This window comes from Gavia stellata, chromosome 9, assembly GCF_030936135.1.
Source record: "Gavia stellata isolate bGavSte3 chromosome 9, bGavSte3.hap2, whole genome shotgun sequence".
NCBI classification, from domain to species: Eukaryota; Metazoa; Chordata; class Aves; order Gaviiformes; family Gaviidae; genus Gavia; species Gavia stellata.
Genome location: NC_082602.1, coordinates 23,300,477 through 23,319,874, shown reverse-complemented (window position 1 = coordinate 23,319,874; position 19,398 = coordinate 23,300,477). Strand labels below are relative to the sequence as shown.

Sequence of the window (19,398 nt, the reverse complement as noted above, 5' to 3'; positions counted from 1 at the left end):
GTGAGAAAAATCAGAGAATTACTAGGCTGCACATAGCTTTAGACATCCATTTACTTCAGAATGCACAAGAGTAGAGAGATCATGGGGGACTCGCAGTGTGCAACTCAACGTATTTTTATGTTCTAGAATTTCTAACTATTTATTTATGTATTAATTAGTAGTACTGCTACATTGATAATAAGGTATTTCAGCGAAGAATTTATGGAATAATGCTAACAAGGTTTGTTTTCTGCAGTTTTGTTTTTTATGGATGGAGCTCCCTGGGGGGAAAAAAAACACACACAGGAAGAATGTGGAACTTGTAAATTTTCAAATTTGATGCTAGAGGCAAGCCCTCAAATAGCCAAATCAATCATTAATACAAAGCCTTCTGGAAAGCAACTGCATAATTCTCCTGCTTGAACAAATAACAGAGTGAGAAAAGGTATGTGTCTTTTCAGGTAAAATAAGATGCAACTTTTGTCCAAATAGCACCTCACTATTACAGTGACAACTACTTAATTAAATATGACAAATAAGGGTAGTTGTATGGCATTTTGTATACATGCAGACTAACAAAAAGCCTGAGAGTTACCCTTCAAAAATTATTTATTTATAAGATTGAAAGGAAAAATCCCAAAGATCAATGCTTCAAAGGCTCCTAATTTTTCTAAATATTGGACTATTTACAAGGGCAAACTTACACTGAAAGAATTAGACTGTGGAAAATAACTAGTAAAACCACCTAAATGCAGGATTTTAACAAGAATAATTTTTGTATTTTGTAGTTAAAAAAAAAAGTGCAAATTGCAGAAATGTTTGAAAGGTAACAGATTTAAATACTATTTTCTACTTTTTATTGGTATTTGAAATGCAGATATTGTCTGTCCTGGAATATTGCCTGCCCAGCAAAGACCTAGTCAAAGACAAAAAATATGCCTGGAAACCTTGAAAACAGAACTGTTAAATGTAATTCAATTGTTTTAAACTCTGATCAATATCCATTTACCTTCAATTAATAAATAAATATTTTTAAAGAATTTTTTTTTTTTATTTTGCTCATGTAAAATAAAGAGAAGAAAAAAAAACTGAGAAGGCAGAAGCACCTATTAAAAATAGCAATAAAAATAAATCCACAATATTGAAAAATATTCACAAGCTATCGTCATCAATATTACAGTGTTTACTTGTAGAAAGTTTCCACTGCTACCAGGAGAATCACAGAATCACTAAGGCTGGAAAAGACCTGTAAGATCATCAAGACCAACCATCAACTAACACCACCATGCCCGTTAAACCATGTCCCACAATGCCTCGTCCACACATTCCTTGAACACCTCCAGTGACGGTGACTCCACCACTTCCCTGGGCAGCTTATTCCAATGTTTCACGACTCTCTCAGTAAAGATTTTTTCCTAATATCCAGCCTGAACCTCCCCTGGCGCAACTTGAGGCCGTTTCCTCTTGTCCTGAATTTTAAGCAAGGACTGCATTTTAAGCAAGGCATTTTCACACATGACATGTATTAAGCTCTAGTGGTATTACCTACATACCTGCTAGTAACACATTTGATACCCCATCTTTCAATCAATATGTGATGTTACAGCAGGGGATATATAATAATAAATTTAATTTAAAGGAATCAGGGAGCCTGGAACTGATTCTGTAGTGAGTACATGAACAAAACTTGGATTCAGTTAAGAAGTATAACCTTCAACTGTGTTTGCCCACCTTAAAAATCCACAAGAAAACATGATTCATATGTATGCTATGATTGAAATTAAACAGGTAGATTTCATTAATCAGCTTTATACTCTGCATCCTGTAAACAGTTGTAAAGGAAGATTTCACTTTGCTAATTAATTTTATTCCATTCATACTCACCATCTGAGCATTATTGTAAAACATCATACAAATACCAGTTTGCCAGCATATTTTCAAAAGCAAACAGTTTTCAACACACTTATTAAGCTTTTGGCAAACCTATGTAAAATATCATCTCAGCTGTGGAAATTTTAAGCAGCTGGAACCTCTGTTAAGTTAATTCAGAAGTAAATTGAAGTAAAGGACTTTTATCTAAATGTTAGGTTAGGTTTATCCTTTCATAATACAGAAATTTTTGTAGTGGAAGTGTTAAGTCTAAAATATGAAAACAGTATGAAAAGTCCTCCCAACATCTGAAACCAGACAGGTGTCAGTCTTCGTAAGACAAACATACAGCAACAGCAACTGGTGACTTGATAATGAATTTAAAATGTTCAGCTTATTTTTTCTATTGTAAACTTATAAACACATACATTTATACATTGCAAGTTGCTTTGGAAACTTCACTAAATATAGAATTATGTTTGGTCAGTCTGTAAAAGTTTTACATTTTTCCCTTCCGTAGATTTTTCAGACACTTGCATACACCTCATTTTCTTCAAACATAAATGCAAGTAAAGTCTTACTCAACCAACAGAACAAAACTCACCTCTTCCTAAGACACAAATAGCCATTAAATTTGATGAATAATAAGTAGAATGGAACTTCAAGAGCTCTTGCCTTACATCTATTCCTTCTTTGGTTGGTCTAGTTTCCAGAGTGAGTTTGTTCCCTGTAACATAAAAAAGTTAACAATACTCGATGTTTATGCATTTACAAATCAAAAAGAAAAATGTAAATTAATAAATATGCTTTCCTCAAGATAAATAGTCATTTTAAATATAATTACTATGCATAAGTAAACTGGATCAATACTGTCTCATCTTATCAGAGACAATAAATACTTCCACTCTTAATCTGTACATTCCTAAAGAACCAAGGATGTTTTAGTCTTCCAAATTAATCTTTTTGATTTGAATGAGTTATTTCAAAGCAATGCAAGTAAGCCCAGGCTCTAATTCAGAAGAAAAAGGTTTTTCTTTGGCACATCTGGAGTAGGTCTTACTCCCATATACACACTCCTGTCACAGGAATCAGTATGTGAAACTATTTGTGGCATTGTGTGCCACAAATTACAGCCTAGTATACTAAATGAAATAATTACTAATTTACAAACATAATTTGTAAATTGTGACTGTTCAAATTCTGCTTCACAAACAGCTGAGCTGTTGCTGCAGTAGAGGAACAGGACTAGAGCAGAAGAGAACTACAACTCTCCCTGAATAAGCCCATAAGCAGATGATACCAAACCTTCTCCATTAAGTTATTCTCCTGTTAATTACTGCAATCTTTACATCAACATCAAACTTTCAATACTTTATTCTAAGGACATTCTCCACATTTATAATCAAAGCAGCACTCGTGTTTAGTAAAGGTAAGAACTTGAAACAACAGAAAAATTTATGAAGTTTACGAAGAGGACACTGGATTTTTTATCAATTCCACTTCCCATTACCACATGGACACACAAAATGGTCAACAGAATCTACAGACCAGAACTGCAAACTAATACTCTATCCGTTAACTTTGAGATCAGTAACTCCCTTAAGCCACAACCACACCAGGTACAGAAGAGAGCAAGGGATGAGGAGGAAGAATAAGGCAAGAAAATGTAGCAGAAAAATTGACTTGTGTGTTTATAGGAAAAAGCAAGAAAGAGAGAAAAGACTGGGAGAGCATGGCTGCTATGCATATATGCCCAGTGCACAATTCCTACAAACACAGATATAAGTTAATACAAATCAATGAGGCAAAATTAGCTACATAAATAATATAAGACAAGTATGTTGTCCAGATGTTCGGTGATTAGATATGTCTAATTACAACTGCAACAGTCAACAAACCATCGTAGAGAGGCTGCCTGAAGCAATATATTGCTTTAATTTTCAAAGTTCACATGTGAGTAAATGCAAGGATTCTTAATGACACCTAAAAAGTACGTTATTATGTTTAAAATAATTTGTCTATATTCCTCACGATCTGCAGACAAATGAAACGCAGAAGCTTTAGATACCCTACTGTATTTATTCCCACAGAATCAATACATAGGTTGAAATGAAATGAAATAAAATAAAAAATTAAAATAGAATTAAAAAATAAAATAAAGCTTTAGCTCAGTAAATGTGCTGTTACAATACTGGAGTACATTAAGAGGCAACAGTCAGAAGACACCTCGAAGACGTAGGAAAATGGACCCTAGGCAGTGCAAAAGTGCCTGGGAAAGTACTTGACACTGTTGAGGGTTCTGATGGAGAAGAATTACCATAAGAGGCATTAATTCAGGGAGATGGGTGAAGGATATCTGGGGACAAAATGCACATCCTAACAAGAAAACTGGAAGATTAAGGTGCATTTGTTTCTCTGGACAGACAAAGAGTACTAGGTTTGCTGGCAAAACAGGCTGCACAGCAATGAGGAGTGACCTGAAGCATCAAATGGAGTCATTCCTGTATTCTGCTAGACTAACAACATCTCATCTGGTCAAAAGGAAACACTAAGAAGGTTGCCAACTGCAATTGTCATGAAAACCATCACAGTTGTCATCTCTTTGGGTAAATAAAAACCACCAAAGCTGGGCTCCACTTCTGCAAAGTCAGATCTACAGGAAGGCTATGTGCTATAATTTAATTTCAGAATCAGAGCCTAATCTAAGAAGAGGTGTGTATGACTATTGCTATTGAATTTGAGCACATTTCAGGTATTCTCCCCATGAAAACATTTCACTTGTGTCAGCTATAAAACCTTCTTAAATTGTAGAAAACTATTTCTGCAAATTCCACTTATGTTTTCTGAGTGCTATATAAAAATTAAATGGTCTCTTCAGTAGCCGAGATTACAGAATGTACTTTGGATGCCTGCCAGCCTATCAATATGTAGTTCCCAAGACTTTACTTTCAAATTCACCTGTTTGGATAATGCAGTTATAGTTTTTGGATAATGCAGTTATAGTTTCCCTGTTTCAGACAGCCTCTCTTTATCAGTGAACGAAGCAATACAGGCTCTTGTAGCAGCTGGCTACCAGCTCCTCAACTATGCCCTCCATCAACAGGTGCAAAAATACTCTTCTCTGAGACACTGGAAGAAACCAGTCCTTAAACCCATTATCTGCCCTCCCATCATCCTACTGTACCCAATATTTGCACCAACTATTCATCCAGCAAACTGACCCAGCCACAAATCACATTCATGCTCAAGGATTAAACAGTGCACTGCATGAATTAATAGCCCTGTTACTTTGATAGTTTCAAAAATAAATTCATGCAGAAAATAACTTCTATTAAAAAAAACATTTAAACTTCTGCCAAAGCATCAAACATTTGTGGGTTTGACTATAGCTATGGTATCTTACTTTAATGCTTTTTAAATTGAGGTTTTGAGGTGTTTATTTTAAATTGTTACTAAGCATTCTGGGAATAATAAAGCCTGAAAAAAACCTACAGCCATGAGACTGGGATTTGTCCCAGATAATTTTATCTATCCATCTACTACTGTTGTGTTTTACGCTTAAGATTTTGGTTGTATACCCTTACTCAGTAATTTTCACGTTACTTTGCTTATCTTTCTGATTCGACCTAGTCACTGTCATCTAGTCCTAATGCAATACTTGTTAGCAAAAAGAGCATGTGGCTAACAACAATTTAAACACAGTTCATTCACTTTGTTATGCACAAAGACTTAACAGTACCAAATTATGACAAAGCCAGTAATTGGAAAACAGCATTCACTGCAGTAATTATCAGAATCATAAAGGATGCTTCATCACTGTACTACTGCAAGTCTTGGATCACTCTGTTTCCTATGTTTTTGTCTAGCTCTGTTTGGTCTACCATTTGGAAAATGTGATAAAGCACCATAATAAACATGTATGGAGAGGAAAAAAAAATGAATTGTTTCAGTCTGTCTTTAACAATTTTATATAAACAATAATACTATGCATGTTACACAGAAGTCTAACGCATGGATAATTACATTCTGACAAACCTGTTCCAAATTTACTGAAGGGATGATTGGGGTTTCCAGTAGCCTTCTCCAACTGAAACAACCTCCAGGCATCATTCATTAGATTCTTCTCATGCTCAGAATCAACAGCATTCACTTCCCTATCTTTGCAGCTTTCATCAAACAAAGGGCACAGGAAAAACTGGGCAAATCTAAACAGAAATTTTTTTATTTAAGTCAAGAGTACTGTACATAAATGGTAACAGAAAAGTATGAAGCTTGTTACCTCCTGAAAACAGCTGAATATATATTTTTTTTTAATGCAGAACTTATAAATTCTGTAACAGTTCTGACACTGATTCACTATCTTTATTTCTCAATTTCTTTATCTATAAATGCAGACAACAACATAATCATCATACAAGGTACTACAAGGATCAAGGACCTTGCATCATAATTCATACACTGAAAATTTCTACTGTTTTGAAGTTCAGCTGCAAGAGGCTCTTAATTTTGCAAATCAAATCAGCCTTATTGGACATCCAGGGAAAATCCAAAGGGAAAATCCACTCTTTACCTCACTGACTACACACCTTTCAATTTCTCTCCCCTCCCACAAAAGGTAGAGATTTCAGTGAGTTCCCTTTACTAAAAGCATCCTAATATATTTCTAGACTTCATCCTTCTTTTGCTATCAGTGAAATAAGGCACAGGGAAGCACAGTATTTGATTATACAATCAGAGTATTTGCACAATGGATAAGTTCATTATCATATTCTGTGCCCCACATTTCCAAAAATATTCAGTGTAAACACTGCCTTTGAACTTCAAAAATTCTGCCTCAGTGAAGAACTCTGCTAGCCGAAAAAATCTGAGCAAAACTTTTGAACTGAAAAATAACTGGTATCAGTTTTAACAAAAGATAGTACTCTCAACCCTTTCTTTAATATCATAATGATAAAACTATCAAAAAACTTTTACACAATTTCAAATAGCATCTATACAACAAAAAAATTAATATAAAAAAAATGTTTACCTGTCTAGTGCACCTTCTAGATGTTCATGTGACACATCAAAGTAATAGTTGGTATGTTCTCCACTCGTGAAAGCATTTGAGCTCCCAGCATGCTCACTAAGAAATTGGCTATACTCATTCTCTTTTGGATATTTCTTAGTTCCCAGGAACAGCATATGTTCACAAAAATGACTAAGCCCAGCAATGTTGGGGGGATCAGACAAGGATCCTGCAGGAGGAAAAATTTCATGTAGCCATTCATAAAAAGTAATACTAAAACGTTTTAAAGTCTTTTAAAGTGCTTTATATTACAGTATGTTGCCTCGGGCAATTATATCAATTCTGTAGATGTAAGCAGACACTTGTGCAGCTATAGTCAACTAAACTCAATCTTAAAAAAAAAAAACAAAAAACCCACAAGATTAGAATGAGTAACTGAACCAATTAATTTCTCAAATTGCCTCTCCAGATCAGCCTGCATTGCCTTATAGAGACAATTTTTCCATTGAAGTCCATGACTCATAATCTGTAGATTGGCCTGTAGACCTGGCAGATAACAATGTTCTGACTTCTATACCTTGACTTTAATAACTGCACTGTGTTAAATGGCATCAATTGCCAACCACAACTGAGGTATTTATCCTGTGGTTTATAGGACAAGTGATAACCTGTAATTGCCTGAACACAAGCAGCTATTGATGACCAGCTAGTAGGTGTGAAAAAAGACAGATTAAAAGACAATAATGATGTGCAAAATGGAAGTCAGAAACGTGAAAGTTTGAGTCTGACAGTCCTGCTTTGGAGTGTGCAACGATGTGCAATGGGACAGTAGAGGTGAAGGCATCTTCCTGTACATGTGCAGGAACTGAATGCTGCAGTTGGCTATTAGTGTCATAGTACCTAACAAAACCACATTTGGGATCCTCCGAACTAGGTAATGATTTGTGACAGCCATCTCCGTAACAAAGAAGACCAAAAGTTTTCAAGGTTACTCTACTACTTCCGTCCTAACACCAACAGCAGCAAGAACTCCCAACTACAAACATGGCAAGATGCATAGGTAATGTGCGCATGCATCATACTTTCCAAGCAACTTGAGAAACGACACAAGCTTGAGAAATACCTCAGACATAAGAAAAGGCTTCCAATATTCCAAGGAGTCAAAGTAACTGCCTTCCCCTTCTATTTCCAGTACTTCTGTTTGCATACTTAAGCATCACTGGAGTTAGGGAGTGCCTCTCCAACTCCTCCAGCACTACAGCATTTTCTCACCTCTACACATCAACAACTTCACATGAAAAAAAAAAAAAAAGTCTGACATGACAGATGGAGCTGTCTGAAATAATTGCACTCACACCCGCCCCTTTTCTACTTACAAAAGATCTTTCATAACATGAAACTTAATTGTTAAAAGAAGTCTTTCTACTGACTGAGCTACACTTGAGTAAACACAGAGTATAATAAGATAATTTAATTAGCTCTAACGATTTTCAGCTTGATATGTCAAAGAATTAAACAAACTCTAAATTACAATAAAAGGCTAGGCTGCCAAGTGGATACCGCTCCTGTCAGTTTATTTGCAGTTAAGACACCAAAACTTAAAGCATTTTTATTAATGACATAATGAACACAACATGCATTAAATACCTATGTGCACATCAAGTGCTGCTGAAGACTTATCTGTGGTGGGGTCACTAATGAGCAGAGCTTTAATGCCATTTGCCAATTCCAGTCCACGATATTCTCGTCTATCCTCAGGTGATTTGATAATTTCATTTGTTATTCTCTTAATAGCTGGATTGTTCATTTTGTTGTTTGTCTCTTTCTGAAACCTTAAAGAAAACAGAAGAAATTTCACTTACCATTTTCACTTAAGCCCTGCTAATATTTTAACATTATGTTAGAGAATACCGGGCGATACTGACAGCAAGAAATTTAGTTCTATGCAAAATTCATATAACTGACCTAAAAGTATAGTTCGGATCCTGAGAGATATTGCTGTTAAAAGAAAACCTCCAAAGACCAAGCAACATGATAAAACTGTAAATCAAATAACTGAATGTTTCAAGTTTCATACTAACAGTAATTGAAAAAATAACTTAGTAAAGAAATATCATATTCTTATTCAATTATGATAAAAATGAAATTAAGCATACATTGCTATCTCAAGTATACTTTCAGGCTTCAGGAAAGTATTTAATCTGTCTGAATTGGTGGTTATATTATGACTGTTGTAACTTTGTGATTGTCAGATAAACAAAATTTTACTAACAGACCACTGGATTTGTACACTCAAACAAGAAAGGGTGACACCATTTACAATATTGCCATAAAAATACAAACACGCTGCAGAATTGCCATGATAAACAGGAATAGACTATCTCACATGTTTATAAACTTCTACTATTAGATTAACAGGCATGCTACAAGACATGCTTCTTTAATGACACAATTTTGAAATGTTAAGAAACTAAGTGTGATTCTGAAATCATAAACTCTGGTTATTCAATTTTTTTAAATGCCAAGTGAAAAGGTGAGACACTCAGACCTGGATATTTGGGGAGGTAGAGTGGAACCACTTGGCTGCATGTCAAAAAACAAACAAACAAACACATACCGACAACAAAAAAAAACCCCAAAGAAACCACACACACACAAAAAATAAGCAAACCCCAGAAATGACAAATCAGAGAGCTATGCTCTGAGCCAATCATGTGGTGTATTACTGTATGTAACAGCCACTGAATTCTAACGCTGTTTTACAGGAAGGGTTTTAGAACAGGGCCTGTTATAAATATATAGTACCAACCAAACTTAATCTTTTCCTGTGGTGAAATGTTGCTTGCCATATTGCCAAGTAACTTACTACATGAGCTTCATTAGTTGTTGCTGAACTAATTTCACTTACAATGAAAACCAGATCCAAGTCTAACTCCCCACCACAACACATACATAGAGGCATAAGAAATTTTGTATGGTCCTGTTAGTATCACACAGACAACAAGGAGTTTCACAGTATTTACTTTTCCATTTTCAGGTTGTAGGGTTCAAGGAACTTCATCCAAATTTTAAGACTACATACAAGCTTAAAACCATATGGGATGTGGAACATGAAGGACTGCACTGTTCTCAACATACTTATTGTTTCAAGTCTTCAGTCATGACATTTTAACTATCTCTCCAGCTAGCAAATCAACTGCATACTCAATGTTACCAGATACACAACAAACAACTTTGGAAAAGAAAATTTGATTACATGTTTTATTTACAGTTTAAAATTACAAATGAAAAAGGGAGTCAGCTAATAAAATCTCCTTCCTAAAATACTGTATCATTCTCAAAACGGGAAGCAGTTCTGCGAGCTACTGTCTCTCTGGATTATCTCCTTTCTATCTATTCATGTGATCCTATGATTCTCTGGTATAAAAACAACAGCCAACTTGAAGCCAGCAAATGCACAGTCATCAGTGTTGGTGTTATATATTATAATGAGGCTGACAAAAAGCTCATTATTAACAGCATGTTAAGGATAGAAATTTTATGAACATAATGTCTACAGTAGCATCAGTGAAAAACAGTTTTTCACAAACATAAAATTAAGGTTTTACCTGTAGCATTGTGAAAGTTTGTATAAGACTGGATTTATGCTTGAGGAAGGAGATAGATACATAAACTGGGGAAGATATTATTGTAAAAAACCAAAAAAGCAGTAAAGTAAGGATTAGATCTTTGAATACTTTTGAAAGTAGTAAAAAGTTTACTTTGGAACTTTTAAATAGACTTAAGTTATAACATGCCCTTATATGAAAGAAAGCAAAATTACAAACAGGAATTACAATCCAAATAAAAAACCAGAAGTACCGAGTACAGAAACCATCAATGAATCTGAATGTCTCTAAGCAAGAGCCATAAACAATATGAAGGAACTTTTTAAAATGTGTAGCTCAATGCATTTTAGAAAGAAACACTTCCACTAGTAAAACATGGTTCTCACACTATTAATTACTTAAAAAAAAAAAAAAAACAGTCAAACATAATCACTAAACAGTAACTGAAATGCTTAATTTAAACTTAAATGTCTACACTCTCATTCAAACCTGTCATTTATCCACTAGTTTAACCCTGTACTCAGGCTAATCCTGCTTGGAATATCTATGGGCATCCTTCCTCCGAAAAATGCAGATACCATTCAAAACCAAAAGATACTGCAAGTACGACAACATCTATGTTTCTCTGCATCAACTCTGATATAATTCATGCTTATGATTTAAAAAATGCCTCCTTGTTCCAAGTTCAGAGTCCTAAGTAGAAATACTCTACTAAACTTAAGATACTGTGTAAAATTTATGAAGTGAGAATAGATACTGCTTTTCACAGATGAAATTCAGTAACTAAACTGTTCTTAACTGTATCTCACTTGCACACAATTCTACTGGATTGACAAATATAAGTATGCAGGAGAGAAAGGAGGTCTCTGAAGCTCCTGTTTTCACCTCTGCTAAGGAACACATCACTTGGTTTTCAGCTAAAATATTCCATCTCATTAAGATACTGGTTGCTTATCATAAGATGCATATGTACTGTAAACTTCTCAAGTTGTTTTTTAAATGTTATACAATCTCCTTGTCATCTGATATCTCCTTGTTATTTCTACACCACATCATTAGGTCACAGAACTTTACTGTTTGTTCGGATGACTCATCTTTCCAATGTGATTCATCAAATTACGCAGCTTCTGTGAAATCTTATGAGATTTCAATTGATGTCTTGTGAAGCTGTACACTTCCACTTCATTTTATTATCATTCTGCCTCCTTCATAGGCTACCTCCAGCTTGGTAGTCAAATTTCAGTACAGGAAAAACCTACAATTTTCAAAGGTCAAAATCAGTAATTAAGCCTTCAAACCAAGGACTTAAACTTGTATCTTTGTCTTCATTGCTATTTCAATGGGCATTGTGAATACAACACTGTTTTCAAGTTCAAATGGGTTTGCGTGATTAACCCACAAATATTTCCCTGCAAACTAAACTGTAGTACCAGACAACTCCTATAAAAACAAGAGCAGATCAACTACACAATATTCCTGGAAGGCAATGTGTCAAAAGAACAAGACCAGTACCTTCCTGCTTACGTACCGTTCCTCCTGATGCTATGTTACTACAATACAGTAACTAGAAAATAAAATTTCACTTAAGATAGATTATTTATACACTGACTTTTTCTTAAGAAGTAAACGGTAGGACATAATATTAAACATTCTCTCATATGACTGCTTTTCTGTGCAACTTTTAAGTTCTTTAAGTGCAATTGCTTTATAACAATACCATGTTCCATTCTTTCATGCAAGAATCCTAAAACATTACAAACCACTTCTGACAATAGAACTGCTTTTTTTCCTATGAAAAAAAGTAATGGAAACAAACAGAAAGAATTCTGTATTTTTTTTTGAGAAGCAGCTTAATTCCTAGAGTCTTGTTCAGACACTGTCCTGCAGTACATGTGCTATATCTACTTGCCACACTGTCATTACAGTGAGCATTGAATGCTAATGGTTAGTAGCAAAGAAATTAATCCACGAAATAGATGGTATGTTTATTGCAGAGCTAACATCCTAACAAAAACATTATTAAAAGAAATATTGTCATACTACTTTCACAAAACAGAAGCAACAGAGAAAGACCCAATAAAGCAAATGCAGCAGGAACAAATACAAAGCATTCCTGCGGCACTGGGAATTCTTCCACTGGCTCAAAAATTACAGGTGGCAAGATGACAGAGCTAGAAAGAAAAAGAGAAAAGAATGGGTATGTTTGAACTGAAGGCAGTGTTCCTATTCAATGACTAGGAAATATTAAACATACTTCCTCCTCATGAAAATTACTTCACTTGTACAAGAAAAGTATCGGTTAAAACAGATGCTGAATTTTAAACTATAGCACCTTGAAGTAAAATATTATTCTATTCTTTGAGGCCCTGTTTTTGTAACAATTTTCATGCAGGCGGTCCCTTGGAACCAGCAAGGCTCTCTGGGGATGTCAGATTCCACCTGGAAACAGAGTATTACAGAGTGGAATTAAGTGATATATGATTCTGCCTAACTATTTTAATCTTTCAAAGTTATTTTAGTAAACTTACTTTAATTAAAAATTAGCCACTGTAGTCAAATCTAAGTTCAATGCTTGAACAATTAAAGGACCATATTTGAAAACCAATTAACAGAAACTCCTGAGGGTTGCTTTAATGCAAGAACGTAACTAGCTAATAAAAATATGACCCCCAAAGCACAAACTCCAAAGTGCTTTTCAAGATTTTTTTGCCATGACAAGCTGCACATAAATATGTGGTACATAGGTCTGAGCCAGATAAACGGCTATAAACACTAAACAGCTTGAAGTAACCAGATGAATGGCAACAAACAGTTACCAGCTCAGCAGATTTTGATGTTTGCTTTCAATTTGTATCAGTTGCCTTGAAGTGTGGGGTTTGCTTGAAGCTTTTACACAACTGAACCCAAATTACTTCTGTGGACACACCTGTGGGTATTGCAACATACTCACTTTAAGCTTACACTTGTATATACTAAGACCTGAATTGCTCCTCATTTTCAACTCATGTTTCATCTGTCTTTTGAATACGCTTGATATGTTATGCTGACTGCAATACAATTGTTATTCAAGTTGTGTCTTTGAGACTATACAAAGACCACAGTAATGTTCAAGCTCACATTTTGCACCTGTTCCAAGTTCTGTATTTTACTTATATCTATTTCTTTTTTTTTTTTTTAATTCCAAACTTAATTGCCTACGTTTTACCAGAGCGAAGTGAAACCTTTGTTGAATCAAAATCTCTCTCTGCTCTGTCCTGCAAGGGAGCTACCATTGATAATGTGTTCTCTATATTATTTACTAATCCATCTTGGTTTACAGTTCTTAGTAACTTACACAAAGATTTCTTCAGCTGCCAATGCCTAGAATGGAAGAAGTGCTATGTGCTTCGGCAGGAGGCCCAGTGCTGCAGAACTACCAGCCAGTCTTCTCACCTCTCTTACAGGAATGCACTGAATTGAGCACTCTGGAGGAGTCCATGAACTTCTTCAGTTGGAAGCTTGTGGCTTTGCAACAATAAAACAAACCTCCATTCTTCCACAGGTCTTCACATCTCCTCTTTGTCTCTTGCACCTACCTCTCCTCACAACAGCAGTAGAATTCAATGCATTGTGACATACTTATACGTGTAACAGTGACGTTACCAGTAAGTCAACCAACAATCTATATCCTCCCTTAACTTCTCGATTCGCTTGTACACTATAATTAAAAATTATTTTTTAGACTAAACTGCAGGCAGTGCAGGTTTTTTCCTAAAAATCAGACCAATGTTTTTACTAAGTTCTGTTACGAAGAATGTAATTAAAAACATGGAGCAGAGAAAGAGTAATCGCAAAAAAAAAAGAACCCCAAATTAAATCAACTCAGGTGACCATTACCATAAAGGATACTTCAAGAGACTATCCGTAACTCTTTCAGGTTACAGATTCATCAGCACACAAACCTAGCAATCCTTCTTTTACATATTTAGAGATTAAAACAGTTCACATTATTCAACATCCATAAAGCATCAATCTTCCATGAATTTACTTGTCACGAAGCTAGAGAATGTATAAGATCCCAACACATTCCTGATGCTGATCTAAATAAATCTGATTGCATACACAAGCAGATAGACTGCGTAAGTAGATAAACTACTCATGTTAATGTTTTATCACTTTTAAACTCATCAGGAATTCAGCATATTACTTCATACACAAAAGCTCCAACTAAAGACCCGCAATGATATAATCAGTGCTACCAAGTTATTAAGAACAACTAATCATGCCAAATCAGGCAAGTTTGAAGATGACGAATATTTATAAGGTTTTGTTATGTCGTTAATTTTGAAGAAATTCTGAAGTCTCACTAAAATTAAAGCATTTTCAGAACCTTGGTCTGCAGCTTTTTGCCAAGCCTGTAACTCACTCGGAAAATTCCCTCTTAATAGCCAGGGCAGATGCCTGCCTTCCTCTCATTCCCAAGCAAAACTTGGTCTGCCACAGGTTTCATTGCCAATGTGACAGTAAAAACACTGGTGTACACACCAGTGTACAGGAATTACCAGTAGCGTTAATGAGACAATACCATGTGAGAACTTGGCAAAAACAAGGGCCCTGATAGCTTCACATGTAAGATCAGGCCCAGCTGAGTAACTGCCCTGAGTAGTAAAACGATGTGTGTTTTCAACAGTCTTGTGTTGGTCAAACAGGATGGGATATACAGTCAAGACACCATAAAGCTAATTTACTGCCCTAAAACTACATTCCTTAACTTGACCATTCCACAGTTTCCAAAGCACTGGGTAAAAAAGTAAAACAAAAAAGCAGGATTTTATACAATCTGATTTCAGACATACCAATAAAGGATAACAAGTTTTTAAAAATTCCTAAATCACTTTAGCTTACCTTTCCTATCTTTTCAAAAATTGCTCCAAACGATTCATCAAAACACACCCTCCAGGGTAAACAAGTTTTATCCAGGTTCACCAGAAATAGAAAACACTTCTTTGCTTTGATTTTTTACAAGATTGCTGAAAATTAGGCAAATTCCAAAAGGCTTTTGAAGCCTTTCATTATTTGAAAGATTGGTTCTTTTTTAAAAGTAAGTAAAATTATCTGGTTTTAATCTTTAGACAATATAATGATACAGGGTCTTCAGAATGATTTCACAGATCTGGCATAGCATTTTGGCTTGCATCATTATTTTCATCAGAGTCTCAAATTGCATGCTATGAACAAGACTGATAAGACTAGTTTCTGTGTTACATGACCAGCTGCTTGAAAGTGTATTTTACTCATTTTCTTCAGAAACGTACTCATTGATTCAATTAATTGCTTTATGCATCACATACTTGCAAGCCAGTGGTTCTCATTCTCTCCTCCTGCCTCCCTGACATTTTTCCTCCACCACCCTATAGCTGCAGGGCTTGGTCCACAACCACAGTGCAGCAGTGGTGTCTAGCGCGTGGCCCCGCACACGCTAAGAAACATAAAACTGGATGCTACAGGAGAGACCTCTGTACTTTATTCTAACTGTATTTTGATGTGTATTTCATACATTTTGTCTGCAAGTAGCACATCAGATTGCCCGAGACTCTTTGTAAAGCCAACTCACTTAACACTTTATGCTACCATCTGTCTCATACCCTCAAAAAGAAAAACTTGTGAGGTTTGAATTAAAAAAACAAGATGAGACTAAAACTTTAGTTACACTGCATAACAACAAGAAATACACAGAAAGATGAGAGAACTGGCAAGAAAATCTGATCTAGCAACAAAAACAGAAAGAACTTTAGGATTCTGAATCATGAAAAGTACTGTAATCCCATATTAAAAGCAATTGCTTATCTAACACTAGAGCTTTGACATACCCAACAGACCTATAACAACGAGCAGTTTACAAGAGTCAGCAGTGTGTTTCAACAAAGGAAGTCCTGGCTGTTAATCTATTCTGTGTTTTAGTTTTTATGATTTTGGACAATTCAATTCTAGTTCTACTAGAATTAACACTGTAAGTAAACTCTCAACTCTACAGCATTTTTTCCCATTTCAATTGTTCAGGCAAGCTATATTTCTGACTCATTCTAAAAACAAGTTGCAGAAGGTCAGATCTAAATAGAAAGCTATACTGAAGCAACTTTCAAACAAGCTCCATCAAAAATCACCTTATTACATATACACAGTGCTATCTCGTAAGTTTATTTTATCAACTTACAGACATCATAGAGCTGAGAACATAAAGATGCTCATTGACAGACCATGCATATACAAATACCTGACTAGACACAAAACTGATTAAATCAATGCCTCCACAGATGTTTTTTATTACAAACTTTTTGATTCCTATCTTGTTGAAAGATCAATATATCAAAATTATTATGAAAGCATCTAATACAATAGAATTAATATATCAAAAGTATCAATCCAACATGTGATGTCTCAAATGGTCTGACAGTATTTTTAGTAAATGACTTCTAAAATAACCTGCAATGACCCCTAGCTAGGAGCCTAACACCTTCCAGTTTGGTGAAACACTGAAGGTAACGGACTTTTTGTCCCTTCCCTCTTTCTTCTTCTGGACCTAACAGGGTAGGCAACTACTTCTGCATTCACGTGCAAAACAAGTTACATCCTTGACACTTTGATCAAATTCCCAAAGGTACCGTTTCATCTAAGGGATTAAGCCATAGCCTTACAAGCAACTGAAGACAGAAGGGAGAAAGGGAGCAAAAAAGCATGCGAACATGCAAATATGAACCCTTCTAAGGACTTCCCAACTAGAACAGATAATTTCAATGCTGTACGTAAGATGAAAAGGAGGCGATACGACGCTCTAACTGCGAAATGATCTTGCTACTTGATGTGCAGATGAAGGTTAAAAATTATATGAGAAGAAAAAGTTAAAGCTGAAAAAAAGGTGAAAGTATGAACAAAATTCAGAAATGGAAACAGGGAACACATAATTCAAAAAAGATTCCTAATTTTCACGTTTGCCATCTTAAAAAAATTCATCACGTGAAAGCACTATGCCTGCTCTCATTTCATTATTATTTTTGTACATCCTAATTCACAATTAAAATTAAACAGATTATTAAATCATGTTTGTAGGCAGTATAAAAACACAATAGGCCTACTCACATGTATAACGTTAAGTCCAAACACTCCATATATTCACATGCCTAAAGAGGAGTAATCTAACAGGAGAAACTATAGCCCGAGAAAAGCATTGCCTCCGAATATACATTGTGGATTACCTTTACAATACTGAAGCATACATAGCAATTATGAACAGTAACGGTGCATCCGAATTTTGACACACGAGCATTGACAGCATGAGTCATCATAACTCACTTTTTTTTTCCCCGACAGATGCTACTTTTGACGTCTCTTACTTTTGCAGTGTTAAATATAGGTTTTGCTATTAAAATAACGAATACAGTGTTAAAGAAAGAAAGAAAGGAAACAACTTAGCCTCTCTCCCTTACCCAGCTCCCTTCCTGGAAAAACTTTGCCGAGTTGTTACGCAGTTTAATTTGCCCCTAAAGTGAGCCATGCCAAGCCTCCCGCCCGCTCCTCCCTCGACCGAGGTTACTTACTGTCTCCACTGGAACTGGTAACACACACACAAGACCCACACAATGCCAGTACTAGACGGCTCGTCACAAACTGAAGACGCCACTCCTACCAACTTTGGGTAACTCTGATAGCAGCTTCTTTTTAACGAGTGTAAACTTTTTTTTAAATATTTGTGGCTTAGGAAGACATGGGAACATGAAAATTCCGGGGTTTTATGAGGGGAGGAGGGGAAAAAACAACAAAGCAAGCCCACCGGGCAACTAAAGCCGCCCCATAGCCGCACGCCTGATGACCAAGCCTGCTTTGCCAACGGAGGTGCCGTTGGAGACACACGAGCACGGCGGCCCCGCCGCACACCGGGCTCTCCCGGGCGGGCCCTGCCGGGGGCGGGCCGGGCCGGGCAGGACGCAGGCCTCCCCGGCACACACGGGCCCTCGCCCCCAGCTGCCCCACCACTTCCCCCCACAGGGCTTCCCCGCCAGCCCCGCGTTTCCGCGGCCGCGGGCCGAGCTCCCCACAGCCCCGGGGGTGAAGCCGCCCTCGGGGCAGGGCGGGCATTGCCCTGGCCGTACAAGATGCCCCCGCCCCGGCCGCGCCGCCACTTCTTACACAACACAGTGGGGCTCAAGAGCGGATCTCCGACCTCACGGCCCGTCACACCGCGCCGGGACCCGGGGGCCTGCCCCGGCCCCCCCGCCCCGGCCCCCGCCGCACACGCACCGTACCCGAGAAAGCTGCGCCGCCGGCACGGAGGGAAAAGCCGGGAGGCCGGGGCGGCCCAGGGGCGCGCTAAGGCCAGCAGAGCCCGTCTCAGCACAGGAAGCAGCCGCTGCCGCATATCCCGGCCCCGCCGCCAGCACCCGGCCTCTCCCCGCCGCTGCCACCCGGCCCAGCTCCGCTCGCCTCAGCACGCGCCGCTCCCCGGCGCCGCGGCCGGCGGCGGCGCCATCTTCTCCGCCCGCCTCCCCTCGCCGCCTGGCCAATCCCTCCCCGGCGCCCTCGGGGTCCCGTCCGCCCTCCTCGCCCAGCGGGGCCGCTGCGACCGCGCCGGGCCTAGCGGAGCCCGTACCTGGGGGTGCGGGAGGCTGCCTCTGCTGCCGGGAGGGCCGGGGCTGCGGCTGGGGAGGGGGCAGGGGGCCTCTGGGAGGAGGCGGAGGCGGTGGAGGGGGTGGGTGGCTGGGCGGGGAGCCGGGGCGACACTCGTCGCGGCGGGGAGGCCGGGGGGCCGCGCCCGGCGGAGGCGGACGGGGCTGAGGCGGGAAGCACCGGGGCAGCCCGGCCGCCGCGGGGCTGGGTTGCGCCCGCGAAGGGACCGTGTTGCGGCCCGGCGCGGAGGGAGCGGCCCGCCCGCTTCCTGGTGGCCGGGCTCCACGTCCCTGC

At 38.0% G+C, this 19,398-nt stretch overlaps 1 protein-coding gene across 3 annotated transcripts in view; it reads right to left on the bottom strand.

The window, feature by feature from the left end:
• The window catches only part of IDE (insulin degrading enzyme), a 68,248-nt gene extending 49,131 nt beyond the window's left edge, over positions 1-19,117 (bottom strand). For 2 of the 3 annotated variants that reach the window (XM_059821240.1, XM_059821239.1), the window contains exons 1-5: positions 18,744-18,827; positions 8,504-8,688; positions 6,878-7,085; positions 5,884-6,053; positions 2,453-2,575 (exon numbers count right to left, since the gene is read on the bottom strand). In XM_059821240.1, coding sequence (XP_059677223.1) covers positions 2,453-2,575; positions 5,884-6,053; positions 6,878-7,085; positions 8,504-8,663 — 661 coding nt within the window. In that variant the 5' untranslated portion in view covers positions 8,664-8,688; positions 18,744-18,827. Of the gene's footprint in view, positions 1-2,452; positions 2,576-5,883; positions 6,054-6,877; positions 7,086-8,503; positions 8,689-18,743; positions 18,828-19,087 lie in introns of those variants that run through there. The other variant, XM_059821241.1, reaches the window with a different exon arrangement.
• Between the last annotated feature and the right edge of the window lie 281 nt (positions 19,118-19,398).